Source organism: Tachyglossus aculeatus, chromosome 18 (assembly GCF_015852505.1).
Source record: "Tachyglossus aculeatus isolate mTacAcu1 chromosome 18, mTacAcu1.pri, whole genome shotgun sequence".
NCBI classification, from domain to species: domain Eukaryota; kingdom Metazoa; phylum Chordata; class Mammalia; order Monotremata; family Tachyglossidae; genus Tachyglossus; species Tachyglossus aculeatus.
The window spans coordinates 16,181,371-16,197,051 of record NC_052083.1 but is presented as its reverse complement, the minus strand read 5'-3'; the positions used below and the strand labels follow the sequence as shown (position 1 = coordinate 16,197,051).

The 15,681-nt window shown below is 41.8% G+C and overlaps 1 protein-coding gene across 2 annotated transcripts in view; it reads right to left on the bottom strand.

Moving 5' to 3' along the window:
- The window catches only part of LOC119940240 (zona pellucida binding protein), a 36,753-nt gene extending 21,366 nt beyond the window's left edge, over nt 1–15,387 (bottom strand). The window contains exons 1-4 of one of the 2 annotated variants that reach the window (XM_038760379.1): nt 15,232–15,387; nt 8,847–8,924; nt 7,067–7,192; nt 4,183–4,214 (exon numbers count right to left, since the gene is read on the bottom strand). In XM_038760379.1, the coding sequence (XP_038616307.1) occupies nt 4,183–4,214; nt 7,067–7,192; nt 8,847–8,924; nt 15,232–15,349 (354 nt within the window). In that variant the 5' untranslated portion in view covers nt 15,350–15,387. The remainder of the gene's footprint in view (nt 1–4,182; nt 4,215–7,066; nt 7,193–8,846; nt 8,925–15,231) is intronic. The other variant, XM_038760380.1, reaches the window with a different exon arrangement.
- Nucleotides 15,388–15,681: the final 294 nt, after the last annotated feature.

Genomic DNA, 15,681 nt, shown 5'->3' with positions numbered 1-15,681 from the left:
AGTGCTTGCTATGTATCACGCATTGTTCTAAGAGCCAGGGTCGAGACGAGTTCATCATTTTGGATGCAGCCCCTGTCCCACATGGGGGCTCACAGTCTAAGCAGGAGGGAGAACAGCTACTGAATCCCCATTTTATGGCTGAGGAAACTGAGGCATAGATTCAAAACGACCTGCCCAAAGTCACACAGCAGGCAAGTGGCCAAAGTTGGGTTTAGAACCTAATCCTCTGACTTCCAGGCCTGTGCTCTTTCCACTAGGCCATGCTACTCAAGTCAGTACAAAAGCACTATAGGGGTGACCATGAGTGCATAAATACTGGGATGGAATAAAAGTGTTAAAAGGGCAGTTGGGAGGGCACGTTCGGAGAAGAAGGATGAATCTGAAAAACCTTCCTGGAGGAGCAGGGACTTCAGTGGGATATGACGAGAGGGGGAGAGCTGAAAACTGGCAGATTGGTTCCAAATAGGGTGAAGGGTCAAAGCAAGGAGCTGGAGGCAAGAACGTGACAGAGGGAGAAGGTTAGATCTAGAGGATCAAAGAGTGTGAACTGTGTTGTAGTGGAAGACAGTAGAAAATTAGTGGAGCCAATTTCATCTTGATGGGAAGAGGAATAACAATAACTGTGTTATTTGCGAAGCACTTATTATGTGCCAAGCACTGCACTAAGCACTAGGGTAGATATAGGTTAATCAAGCCAGACACAATCCCTGTCCCACATGGGCTCTCAATCTAAGTAGGAGGTAAACAGGTATTTAATTCCCATTTGACAAATGATTAACTGAAGCAAATAATAACAATAATAATAATAATTGTGGTATTTGTTAAGTACTATGTGCCAGACACCATAGTGCTGGGGGAGATACAAGGTAATTGGGATGGACACAGTCCCCGTCCCACAAGGGACTCACAGTCATAGGCCCCATTTTACAGATGAGGTAACTGAGACACAAAGAAGTGATTTGCCCAAGGTCACACAGCAGACAAGTAGCAGAGCCGGAATTAAAACCCTGGTCCTCTGACTCCAAGGCCTATGCTCTATCCATTAGGCCACACTGCTCCACAATGCTAATTTGCATTATTTTGTAATTATCATTACCTTCCAAATTTGATTCTGTTTTTTTAGAAAAGACTCACAATTCTGTATTGCATGCATATATTTTTAAAGTAAGGAGAAAAGGAGACAATGAGAAAAGAATAGGATACATTTAGGAAAATCTTATGCACACCCTGTTCCAACACCCTGGAAAATGCTAATCTTTGATCCAAGGAAAACTAAATACAAAGGCAGGTATACTCCAAGTTGCAGCCACCATGGAAAACATATGATTGAGGGATTAATCAAAGGCATTTTACTGTTTCATTCATTACCTTACCCTGGTAACAACTATACCATGATGCATAACACTTGGAGATTCAGCCACCATTGTTGGATAGTTTACACCGGCCTACAACACTGCCATGACACAACCACCACTCTGGCAACACAATCACTACTGTTTGCTGTCTTGGTACACACCAAAGCCCAACAACCGGGAACTTCCAGTTGGGTGATATGGGTAGGTAAACCCTGCCCTGATTTCTCCTCACCCTTATCTGAGATGGGGCATTTAACACCAAATGCCTCTTGGAAAAAATTCTCCTCAAAGTTTGTGATGAATTTTCAAAAGAGCCCAACACACTATTAATAATTAATAATTATGGTATTTATTAAGTCCTTACTAAGGGCCAAGCACCGTTCTAAGCGCTGGGGTAGATACAAGGTAATCAGGTTGTCCCAAGTGGGGCTCACAGTCTAAATCCCCATTTTAAAGATGAAGTAACTGAGGCATAGAGAAGTTAAGTGACTTGCTCAAGGTCACACAGTGGACAAGTGGGGGAGCTGGGATTAGAACCCACATCCCCTGACTCCCAAGCCCATGCTCTTGCCATTAGGCCATGTTGCTTATCCCCAGTGTTGAACAGTGGGGGCAACTCAATTTGGAAGTGAATGACGCAGATGCTTATGGGCTGACTGGATCTTATCGGGGCGGGGGGAAACACCATTATCACTGAGGGCCTCATCGATCTAGGACCATCTAACACATCATGGGCAACTACCAAGCAGACAAAGACTAAGTAATGGTCCCTCCACCACCGCTAAAATTGGGGGATTGTAAAATCTTGCATCCATCTTCAGGAAAAGCAGATGGATTTCTAGAATCAATGGAAAAAGATGACCCTAAGAGATAGAGGAGTTCAAAGGTATGCAAAGGGCTAAGAATGAATTAGCCAGCTATATGGTACTTTCCTAAGGAAAGGAAGCCGCCTTGAAAACCAAGGTGGATAAATTTTTTGCTAGAGTTAAAAGAAACCATTACCACAGTCAGCAGAACCAACTTTGCAGCCTCCTGCAAAGAACTGTGATCATGTGTAGTGCTTTGAATTAATTTAACAAAAATTAAATAGTTTAGTCATAGTGGATGTTACACTGTGTAAGGAAATTTCATACTGTTTTTCCAGGGGTTCTGGAATGGATCTCAATTTGTATCACATAAAGTTACAGGGAAAGGCATCCCACCAAACAGCCACTAGGAGAACATGTACTGATTTCCCATTTTGCAGATGGGGGAAACTGAGGCACAGAGAAGTGAAGCGACTTGCCCAAGGTCGCACAGCAAGTAAATGGAAGAGTCAAGATTAGAATCCAGGTCCTCTGACTCCCAGGCCTTTGCTCTTATCACTAGGCCATATTATTTCTTTACTTTGCATCAATCTAGCGAGAACAGACTCTAAAGCAAAATTATTGACTTACTGAAATTTCTTACTGAAATTATGGTAAACTCCAGTACTTCATCAAGTCTTTATATACAGAACCAATTGGACTGGGGAGATGGGTAAACTTTTTATCTTTACCTTATTGTATGGTTCTTCCTAATATACTTTTACATGGATGGTTTAAATATTGTTAAACAGCTTTTCTTTTTTCTTCACAGGAGTTAAAAGCTTTTGTCTTCGTTCTTGTAATAAAATTTAGAATTGCATTGTACAGTATTAAGTACTTAACTGATTGACTGTCTAGAGAATGCACAAGCCAAACAAATTTGCCAGAGAATCTAAATAGGCCGAATGATGCATGGCTCTTACTTTTCTTTTAGACACCAGAATTCTTTTTTTAATAATTGCATGAAAAGAAGCTCTTGTCTCAAATTTCAGTTGAAATTATCTAAGCAATATTAATATGAATTTGTTATCATTTTAACATTTCAATTCTAAGCAGCTATGTAACAAGGTTCTCCTTAGCTTAATTAGAAGTATTTTAAAGTTCTGAGTAAGTTTTTAAAGAGGATCATTCCCTCTTATTCAATCATATTTATTGAGCGCTTACTGTATACAGGGCACTGTACTAAGTGTTTGTGAGAGTACAATATGACAATAAACAGACACATTCCCTGCCCACAACGAGCTTACAATTACAAGATTTGAGTGGCCACTAGAATTTAGGACTCTTCTGAATCACTCATAGGCTATCTACATTGGATAATCATACTTTTGGGGAAGGAGTCATGACCTTAATGATATGAGATGACTCAAATAACTCTGAGTCATCTCAAATAACTCTGAGATGGAGAGGACTTCCAGGTTTCTTAGTAAAAATTGAAATTTTATTTGAAGTAGTATTCACATCCTGTTGTTGCCACGGATGAAGAATTGGAGTTACACACCATGATCAATAAATCAATGGTATTTATTGAGAGCTTACTATGTGCAGAGCACAGTACTAAGGGCTTGAGAGAGTACAATACAACAGAATCAGCAGACACATTCCCTGCCCATAACGATAAGTTTATCATTGTCATTATCTTGAATGAAATCATTACCCTTTGAAGAACCCAGCACAACTGTAGAATCACATTATGATATTATTTTGCCTTTTTGTGATACTGGCCTTTATTTAGAAAATGTGGTCTGATCTGGTATAGCAAATCTTTCAAGGCTTGTGCCGTTTTAAAGTCAATGTAAAAATATGGAAATTTCCAATCAGATTGTTCAGCATCATTAGTTTCTGCAACTGTATAAAATATGAGACGGGCTTGGGTCCCAAGAGACAAACATTTCTAATCAATTCTTTTTGTTGCAGAACATCTTTCCACATACTGTTTTTGTCTCTCTTTTTCTCCACAGAAAATAATCAAATAAACTTACAGATATGTAGAAATTTTTATCCTCAGGCAGAGCTTCACAATGCCAACAGAGCAGGTGGAAAAAAAGCAACAGAAAAAATTAAAAAACAGGTGAATTGAATGATAAAAAGGAATTCTTTCCCAGAGGGCAGGAAAAGATGACTGGATGCTTCTGCCAACAGGTCATTAGGAGGACAACCCACCAATCTGGATTTGTGGCATGCCTGAACACAGAAACAATTCTGTTAATTTAGTGTGTTTTTTTAAAGGTACAATGATTAATTTTCTGTAAAGTAAAAAAAAAACTAGAATCAAACAGATGCAGTTCAGTGGGGAAGAGAAATAATTGAAATAAAATACCTGTCATGTTTGATACAAATATGAGAAGGCAGTTTGGATGCTATCAATTTAAATGAACATACAACCCTCTCCCAGGCCTGTCTCATATCCATTCTTTCTATATAAGCTGTACCCACATTTTTTGTTAATTCTCTTCCAATGATTAGAGTATGATCTGTAATCAAACTATTAACCAAGACATATTATAAAACTGAGTTAACCCAAGGTGAATACTTCAACTTAAATTTTCAACTGAAAATGATGCTATTTCATTAATCATTTTTCAAGTAAAACCAAAGTCAAGACTCCTAACATTAGGATCTCTCTGGAAAAATCTCAGATAGTGTACATTTCTGTCATTTTAAAATAAAAAATGATTGTTATGCTTTCGTGGCTCAGTGGAAAGAGCCCGGGCTTTGGAGTCAGAGGCCATGGGTGCAAATCCCGTCTCCCCAACATAGCTGTGTGACTTTGGGCAAGTCACTTAACTTTTCTGCGCCTCAGTTATCTCATCTGTAAAATGGGGATTAAGACTGTGAGCCCCCTGTGGGACAACCTGATCACCTTGTAACCTCCCCAGTGCTTAGAACAGTGCTTTGCACATGATAAGCGCTTAATAAATGCTATCATTATTATTATTATAACTAAGGGAGAGTATGTACAATCTACATTGTTTCTTCTTTGAACTAAGGGAAAAATTAAAAATGACAACTGGAAAGAGTGGCTTGGGTAAAGTAAAGTGAGGATTGGGCGCAGAAAGCAGAGAAACAGGTGCAACCACATTCCCAAGCTGGGAAGTGAAAGAGGTTAAAGAGTTTGCAGGACAGACAACTAAGGTGACATTTAACTAAGTGTTCTCTAGCTCTGAAGAAAGATCAGCTGGAATCCAGGAAAAAGGAAAGTAAAAGCATGTGAAAAGACCAAGAAACTTTTGAGGGTCAGTGAGACAGAAAGAGCAAAGAGTGAGAACTTGGGAAACAGGAAGTCAGAGAGAGAGAGAGAGAGAGACAGTGAGGAGAAACAGCAAGGTAAAAAGACTTGATAGGCCAAGCTGCAGGTAAGGAGCAAGGAGGCTGGCAACAAAGGAGCGTAACAACTGCATGCAAATAGCAGAGAGAGGAGAACCATGGGGAATGAGCAATAAGTGAACTGGAGTACAAGAGGAAGAAGTAGATCACAAGGAAAGAAAACAGTGGGAGAAAATGATAAAGAAAAATATCTGCCCATTTATGCCTTTGAACTAAGCAATATTGAGTGGTGGAGATGTCTAGAAAGAGATATTGCTAATGGATACAATAATCTGTAATTTCAAACCATGTCATTTCATTTTTAAACTTTTGTGTACACCTCTAAAAAGGGGGGGATGACCAAACTCACACACCGCTGCAACAGAAACCAGAGCTGTCAGAGTGCAGCAAGATCAGATCAGATCCTGCCCCCCAAATCCTGCATTTTAGATCAATTCAAAGATGGCTGATCTACCATTTTCTTTGAAAGGCTAATTTTAATACCCAACTTGTCAGGTGAGTTGACAATTATGTTTGGAATACTTTTTGTAATCTGAAAATGAAAGGCACTGTGGAAGAGTATTGGAAGGGTATTGGATAAAGGTGTTGGTTATTAATCACGGACAACTTTTTCCCCTTTCCTTTCTCCCCTCCTCCCAACAACCCAATCACCTACTTGTGGCTCTCGAGAATTACTGTCTAACTTGAAAAACAAAAAGCTTAGAAGGCAGTTCCAGTGACATCCAAGTGGTTTCAGGTACCAGGGAAAACTGTGTCAGAGTTTAAAACATAATCTTTGGGTAAGAGAAGCAGTGTGGCTTAGCGGAAAGAGCACGAGCTTGGGAGTCAGAGGTCATGGGTTCTGATCCTGACTCCGCCGCTTGTCAGCTGTGTGACTTTGGACAAGTCACTTCACTTCTCTGTGCCTCAGTTACCTCATCTGTAAAATGGGGATTAAAATGGTGAGTCCCATGTGGGACAACCTGATTGCCTTGTATCTGCCCCAGTGCTTAGAACAGTGCTTGGCACATAGTAAGTGCTTAACAAATACCATAATTATTATTATTATTATTATCTTGCCTGACAGGGTAGAATTTTTGTTTGCCTGGGAAACAATTAAATCTAGATTATGGGTGTCTACCAAATTCAATAAATATGCACAAAATAATACACGTAAATAGGTGCATACATCTATGCAGATTTAATTTGTCTTTTAGATGGTGCTAAATAAAGGTGCCTCTACGATGAATTGTGCTTTGCCACTGAATGGAACTGCATGATAGCCTGACAAATCTGGAATCGTCTAAACATTCGGTAACTCAGACCCTTACAAAACACTGCCCTAGAAGCCTATTGGCATATTTTGTTGATAATTTTCTCTTTGGCTTTTCTTGAAAACCTCATCCAACCTCACCAAAGTACATTACAAAAGTAGGTACTAAACAGTTTAAGTAATTGAAAAAAAGGATTAATTAATAAGGCATGGGGAATTTGTGTTCTTAGGCCAAACGCACTTATGAACAAACTGCATTCATTGCAGCTTTAAAAATACAATCCTACCTGCAACAAGGTCCCCTCTGGGTCCATGCCACAGGAACAGTGGGTCAATTAGCTCTGCGTTTCTCAGCCGATTCGTAACACACAGAATATGAGGACTGGCGTGATCCAACTGGACATAAACTTTGACTGAAAGTACAGCATGTTAAATTGTGAATAACATTCCCTAAGGAATACTGCTCTTCTGCATTATGCAAATACTAGCAATTACCTACCCATTAATGTTTTCATTGTGGTCATGAGGAACTATGAATTCTGGGCCTACGTATTACAGTTCTTACCAAAAATAAAAGGGAAAAGATGTCCCTTATTTCCATGATATGGATGAAATTAGTAATTGATGAAAGAGCGCTTGAGGGGAATTTTTAAAACTGTTTTTCCTTTGGTTCCCCCATTATAATTCTTAAGTATGACTACCTAGTCATCCAAAACAAACTGAAAAAGGGATCCAGACTAGGAACCTTGAAATGATTGCCAAATGCTCCCTAAAGTTATTGTCCCTTTGTGCAACAGCAGCTGAAAGGGTCAACAAAATTTTGGATGCTATGAGGAAGGGTAAGAAGAGAAAAAACAAAGCAACAAAAAGAACATAGGGCCTGCCAGGAATACCATGCTCACTAATCAATCATATTTGAGTGTTCACTGTGTGACAGTCATCTTGGGGGTCTTCTAACCCACTAAACACTTCCCAGATGAGTGTGGGGGGTCAGAACCCCAAGATTACAAGCCCATTTCCTGCAAGAGGCCTTCCCCAACTAAGCCATCATTTCTTCTTCTCCCACTCTCTTGTGTGTTGCCCCGGTACTTGGATTTGTACTGCTTATTCACCCCACCCTCAGCCCCACAGCACTTATGTACTCACCCATAATTTATTCATTTATATTATCAGTTTACTCCTCTAGACATACACTCCTTGCAGGCAGGGAGCATGTATATTGTACTCTCCCAAGTGCTTAGTACAGACCTCTGCACAGAGGAATGGCTCAATATAATTCGACAGATTGACTGATTGAGGCAATTTCTAGTTTAACAGGCAGTGGGTATGCTTGGTCCCAGCCCAAGGTGAGTCCCTGGAAGGAGGATGTGGAGGGTTAATTCGCTAAAAGTCCCCGGACATGATCTGAACTGGGGCTGACCTGGCTCTCTTCCAATTAAAATGCCAATGGAACGTGCAGGGAAGGGGAAGCCATCAGGGGAATCCCTGACTCTCTGATTTTTTTTTTCCACCTAGCTGAGATGATTTCACATCTGTCTGACAGAAATCATTTCCCATATGGGCAGGGAAGGTCTGCACAGGTCAGGCCAGGTCACAACAGATAGGGGCAGGAAAGGTCAGATCAGGGCAGCCCGCTGATTTTCAGCTCAGGAGGAGCTCTAACTCCACATCTGTGACTTTGGTGCATCTCAACTACATTCATTTAATGCTGCTAGAGTCACATGGTGAACAAACAAAATAGTTCAGACCCTCAATTTCACTCTGTCTGGGTGGGCAAATTACAGGGACATTAAAGGGGGGACTTGAGTCAATGGTCAGAAGGTGTGGGGGTGGATAAGTATTCTTGGTTGGAACTGCATTGTCACAGCTTCTCATCATATCTACGGAGTTAGGGAGTTTAATTCAATCAATCAACAGTATTTTATGAGTGACTACAGTTTGCAGAATGTTATACAAGTAGTATGGGAGAAGGGAATGCTTGAAGATAATGCAAAGACCTTACTGTACAAATCAGGTCACATTACTCCCTGAGAATAGTAATGAAGATTTATTTCATTTTTTAAATACCTGGGAAGATTGTTGATCCTGTTACTTTGAGCAATTCCGGTTCTGAATCAGCACTATTTACCCGTCCTTGATATTCCACTGTTAAAATATAAAGTAAAAAATAATTAAACAACACTGAAGGCCACTGGGAAAAAACCTAATGCTGATGAAAGTGGAATATTACAATATCATGAACACACCTGTTTGACACTTTCTATAGAATAAATTATTCGGTTTCCATCGCACACAAAAAACTATTAGCAGTTATCCCACACAATGTAAGTATATAAAACTGCCCTTCAGGTTCAAAGATGGCACAATTAACAGTGAGATTTAAAATAACACAAAGAATAATAATGAAGAATAACAATTACAGACTTCAAGTGCTTACTTTGTGCTAAGATCAATGGCAACTGAGAGTTACTTCCTTCCTCACCACAAGGATCTAAAGGCATTTACTTCAAAAGTGAGATTTCTTAATTACACTCCCTAGTACACTTGTTTCTCCCACAACGAGGGAGTAATATTGAAAACTCCCTCATGTTAAAGAAAACTAGCTTGTTAGCGCTTAGTATGTTCAACGTGGACGAACGTTCACTAGTTCTGTTGTCATACTCTGGTCAAAACACAGAGTGCAAATCCGTGCGCTGGCAGAACTGGCTGAACCATTTCTAATTTTCCCAAGTATCGGAACCCTCTGATTTCTCTGGCTGCTCCTTCTCAGTCTCTATCACTGGCTCTTCCTCAGCCTCCCACCTTCCAACTACGGATCTTCCCTCCCATATTGTTTCCTCTACCTAATTTTCCCATCACTGTTGACAACCCTACCATCCTCCTCGATGCTGAAGCCCGCAAACATGACATTATCCTCAATGCCTCCATCTTGCAACTGTTCCATTCAATTTAATGGCCAACTTCTGTGTTTTTTCCTTCAAAATATCTCTAGGATCCACTGCTAACCCTTTGCCCAAGCCCTTCTCCCTGCCAAGCTTCCTTCTGCTTCACGTCTGATGGACCACAGATTTCCACATCTTCAAAACCCTCCTGACATTAAATCTCCTCTAGTAATAATGATAATAATAATGATAGCATTTATTAAGCACTTACTATGTGCAAAGCACTGCTCTAAGCGCTGGGGAGGTTACAAGGTGATGAGGTTGTCCCACGGAGGGCTCACAGTCTTAAATCCCATTTTACAGATGAGGGAACAGAGGCCCAGAGAAGTGAAGTGACTTACCCAAAGTCACACAGCTGACAGTTGGCAGAGCCAGAATTTGAACCCATGACCTCTGACTCCAAAGCCCGGGCTCTTTCCACTGAGCCACACTGCTTCTCTAGTAGGCCTTCCCCCATTTAACGATAATAATTAGTAATACTAATAATGGTACTTAAATGCTTACTATGTGCCAAGCAGGAGGGTAGATACAAGTTAATCAGGTTGGACACAGTCCCAGTCCCAGAGAGGGCTCACAATCTTAATCCCCATTATTTAGTTGAGGTAACTGAGGCACAGGGAAGTTAAATGACTTCCCCAAGGCCACACAGCAGACAAGTGGCAGAGCCGAAATTAGAACCCAAATCCTTCTGACTTCTAGGCCCATGCTCTATCGACTAGGCCACATTGCTTCTTACTTAATATCCTATCTCCCCACTGTACTTCCCCCCAACTGCCACTCAGCAACCTTTGAGCACTTGTGAATCACCAACCTCCTACAGCATGAATAGGAATCTCTTACATACTGCACACCCTACTATTTAAGCCCTAATTTGGATGTCACTTAACTTGTCTGTGTTCCAATTTCCTCAACTGTAAAATCCATTTTACATCCATTTTCTCCTTCCTCCTTTGCTCCTAGTAAAGTGTAAACTCCTTGAGAGCAGGGGCTATGCTACCACGGTGATCCCCTAAAATTTCATGGCTGAAATAAAAACAACCTTGTAAAAATATTTTCCTGAAACCCAAAATGAGAGTAAAACAATATTTGAAACATAGAGGAATAATCAGTTCTTATTGCTCGGTCTAGTCTATTGTAAAATTGTATTAATTTGAATGCTAAGGAACCAGAGAAAACAGATCAAACTAACTGGGTTCAGATTATCTGATAATTAAGTAACAACAGAGCATGTAATTGTCTGGGAAAAATGGCAGTTGTTTTGAATTACACAGTATTTTGAATAAACAAATGTTGGCTTAACCAGTATCTACTGTATTAAGAAACTAAACTAACCAATTGAAAGAAATTAAATTAAAAATCCATCTATTTATTTTATCGGCCAATTTGCTGTGAAAGAATTCCATCTCAGCTCCCTTCTTTCAGCACAAAACATTACATAGTATCTCTTGAAATAAACCACTCCCAACTTCACTTTGTCCTTTGTAGGAAAAAAGGAAAATTTTAAATTTCAAAAGATACTTCAAAATTTTCATTCGACTGTATTCCCTAAAGTGCATACCTGTCAAATAAACAATTTATAGGAATTGTCTGCCATGTCCACTGTGGCAAAGCAAAAATAGTTTGGTAAGGCAACACTTTTCAGGGTTTTTTTTGAGGGAGGAAGGGCTGAGAATATTAAGCATTTTTGCCCTGCCTTAAAATATCAGAAATTCTGAACAGATGGTTGATTTCTCACAAAGAAATCAATGTATCATCATCGTCATGATCATGAATCTCCCATCATGAGCCTCATTAAAGAAGTCATATTACAAAAAATCCCTAACATCGTAGATGTTAATGACAATACTAGTGCTACATCAGATGTCCACAAATGAATCTCCTTTTAGGTGGATAACACTCCATATAGCGTCAAAGCCCCCTGGGCTACTTTAATAGTAAGAGGGCACCCATTCCACTGGGGTAAAAGCACGAAGAACTTAGGATGGAGTAACAGAAGCAGAGCCATGATCCCTGACAAAAAGGTACTCTGCATACTCTGAGGGAAACAGACAAAAAAGTATTTTCTGCTTTTAATCCTGTATTCAAATTATCCTCAGTCTAAGGTAGCCTGCCCTTCCCTCCACATGTAGCACCTGTTTACAGGACGTTCTCCTGATTTTACCACCCCAAACCAGCCCAATTCCCATTGGTTATGTATGCTACTATTTTTATTTATTCCCTCCTTTGCATCTAAAGTTCTGCTCTATTCTATTTTATTAGGATGTCTCCCAACCAAACTTTCACTGGCCTAAAGGCAGGATCTGTATTCAACATTAACAAAATCCACTTCTCACTTTGTTCGATTTCCAGTCTCCAATTCACAGAGAGGAATCACACTAATTAATGATGACGAATTTGGGAAAACTTTTGCTTACATACACTTCTCTTCCCATTTTCCCTAGTTCTCTGAGCACTGCAGGGAGCTCTAGGAGGTGATTTCTAACAGTGAATGGAAGAACTATCCCCAGATACTCACACCCTTATTCCATCTTTAGTCGCAACGCTTTACAGACTGGAAATCTGGGGCCTCTGGACCAGGCTCCGTCCATGCCCCCCTTTGCCACTGAATACCCAGTCTGGTCCCTAAGGAGAAGCAGCGTGACCTAGAGCCTGGGAGTCAGAAGGATCTGGGTTCTAATCCCAGATTTGCCACGCGTCTGCTGTGGGACTTTGGGCAAGATAAGCAGCATGGCTCAGTGGAAAAAGCCCGGGCTTTGAAGTCTGAGGTCATGGGTCATGGGTCATCGTTCTATCTAGATGATTAGGGTTGACTAAAACCATCTCATCAATTTCTTATGAGATCACCTGGAGTATATAATAAAACAGTCCTGAATTATCTGCATTCCTTTTCTTTTCTTCCAGGAAACTGGAATCACAGGTCAAAACTGATTTGAAACAAGCTTGAGAAGAAGTCTACCTCAGAGGAAAAATGGCTTAGCTTCTGTTTTGATTTTTTTTTTCAATGTAGACTTGAGACCCATAGGCGGAGCTCCTGCACCACAAATATTTCTATCAACTATTTCACTGTCCTTAATTTGAATATTTCACATTTGATGAAGTTGAACCATCTATGCAAGGGTAACTTACATCAACAATCCCCTCCTCGCAAAGTGCACATACTGATTGTCCTTTGCTGTGCTTCTGCATTTGGGAAGCAGTGTGGCTGGTAGAAAGAGCCCAGACCTAGGAGTCACAGGCTCTGGGTTCTAAACCTAGATCTTCCACATGTCTGCAGTGCGACCTTGGGCCAGTCACTTCACTGTGGATCAGTTAGCTCATCCGTAAAATGGGGATTAAGACTGTGAGCCCCACGTGGGACCGGAATCGGGTCCAAACTGATTACCTTGTATCTGTCCCAGAGCTGAGAAAAAAAAACATTAAAAAACTCTGTACCTCAATTTCCTCATCTGAAGAATGGGGATTCAATACCTGTTCTCCTCACTTAGACTGTATCTGGATCCTGATTATCTTGCAGTGCTTAGAACGGTGCTCCTGTGCTTAGAACAGTGCTTTGCACATAGTAAGCGATTAACAAATGCCATCATTATTATTATTATTATTACCCCAGCACTTAGTACAATACTTAGTATGGCACTTGGAGAAGCAGAGTGGCTCAGTAGAAAGAGCCCAGGCTTTGGAGTCAGAGGTCATGAGTTCAAATCACGGCTCTGCCAATTGTCAGCTGTGTGACTTTGGGCAAGTCACTTAACTTCTCTGGGCCTCAGTAACCTCATCTGTAAAATGGGGATTAAGACTGTGAGCCCCACGTGGGACAACCTGATCACTTTGTAACCTCCCCAGCGCTAAGAACAGTGCTTTGCACATAGTAGGTGCTTAATAAATGCCATCATTATTATTATTACAGTGCTTGGCACATAGTAAGTGGTTAAAAAAAGTCCTCAATTACTGTTACCTGGTTATTTTTTAACTGCTTCTGCTGACATGAAGACATTAGTAATCAAGAAAGTGACCTTATTTAACTATATTTTACAGTGGTATTTGTCACTCATTTACTATGTGCCAGGTACTCTACTAAGCCCTGGGATAGATAATGCTCACTGTGGGCAGGGAATGCATCTGCTTATTACTATAGTGTACTCTCCCAAGTGTTTAATACGGTGCTCTGCACACAGTAAATGCTCAATAAATACGACTGAATGAATCCAAGCTAATGAGGTTGGACACAGTCCAATGTCCCACGTAGAGCTCAGTCTTAATGCCCATTTTATATATTAGGGAATTGAAGCCCAGGGAAGTCAAATGATTGCCCAAGGTCACAGAGGAGATGGGTCGCGGAGGTGGGATTAGAACCCAGGGCAGTTCAGTGGCAAGAGCCCGCGTTTGGGAGTCAGAAGTCATGGGTTCTAATCCCTGCTCCACCATTCATCAGCTGTGTGACTTTGGGCTTCACTTCACTTCACTTCTCTGGGCCTCAGTGACCTCATAGGGAAAATGAGGATTAAGACTGTGAGCTTCACCTGGAACAACCTGATTACCTTGTATCTATACCACAGTTTAAAACAGTGCTTGGCACATAGTAAGCACTGAATACCATCATTTATGAGAAGCAGCGTGGCTTAGTGGAAAGAGCAGGGGCTTGGGTGTCAGAGGTCGTGGGTTCTAATCCCACTCCTCCAACTACTCAGCTGTGTGACTTTGGGCAAATCACTTAACTTCTCTGGGCCTCAGTGACCTCAACTGGAAAATGGGGATCACGACTGTGAGCCCCAAGTGGGACAACCCGATAACCTTGTATCTACCCCAGCGCTTAGGCACACAGTAAGCGCTTAACAAATATAATAATAATAATAATGGCATTTGTTAAGTGCTTACTATGTGCAAAACACTGTTCTAAGTGCTGGGGAGGATACAAGGTGATCAGGCTGTCCCACTTGGGGCTCACAGTCTTAATCCCCATTTTACAGATGAGGTAACTGAGGCCCAGAGAAGTTAAGTGACTTGCCCAAGGTCACACAGCTGACAATTGGTGGAGCCAGGATTTGAACTCATGACCTCTCACTCCCAAGCCTGGGCTCTTTCCATTGAGCCACGCTGCTTCTCATAAATGATGGTATTTGTCATCTGTAAAATGGAGATCAAGACTGTGAACCCCAAGTGGGGCAACCTAATAAGCTTGTATCTAACCCGGCGCTTAGAACAGTTCTCGGCACATAGTAAGCGCTTAACAAATACCAACGTTATTATTATTAGCCAGCTCCTGAGTCCCAGGCCGGGGCTAGACTGTGAGCCCACTGTTGGGTAGGGACTGTCTCTATATGTTGCCAATTTGTACTTCCCAAGCGCTTAGTACAGTGCTCTGCACATAGTAAGCGCTCAATAAATACGATTGATGATGATGATAAAGCGGCCGAGATGGCGCTGGAGGCGGTCGGGGTAGTTGCTCGGGTCCCCGCTTGGGGTCGCTGTGGCGGGGGCTGTTGGCAGTCCGGGCCGCCGCCGCCGCCTCTTACCGGTAGGGGGCGCCTGCAGGACGGAGACGAGAAGGGAGAGGAGGAAAGCGGGCCCCAGAGCCCGGCTCCGGCCCCGTCCCCAGAGCCGCCGCGACCCGCCGGGGGACGAGCCCGCCATTGCTCAACGCCGCCGCCTACCGGCCCCAAAGGCCGTTACCACCCCCCCCCGGCGCGCGCGCATGCGTCTCCCCGCCCCTTCACCATGGCAACCCCCGCCTCTCAGCGCCCTCGCGGCCCGCGAGCCCCGCCCCGCCCACTTCAGTCAGTCATTCAGTCCTTCCTTCATTCATTCACTCCTTCATTCATTCATTCATTTAATTCACTGGAAAGAGCCCGGGCTTGGGAGTCCGAGGTCATGGGTTCAAATCCCGCTCCGCCAGTTGTCAGCTGTGTGACTTTGGGCAAGTCACTTGACTTCTCTGTGCCTCAGTTACCTCATCTTTTATTTAT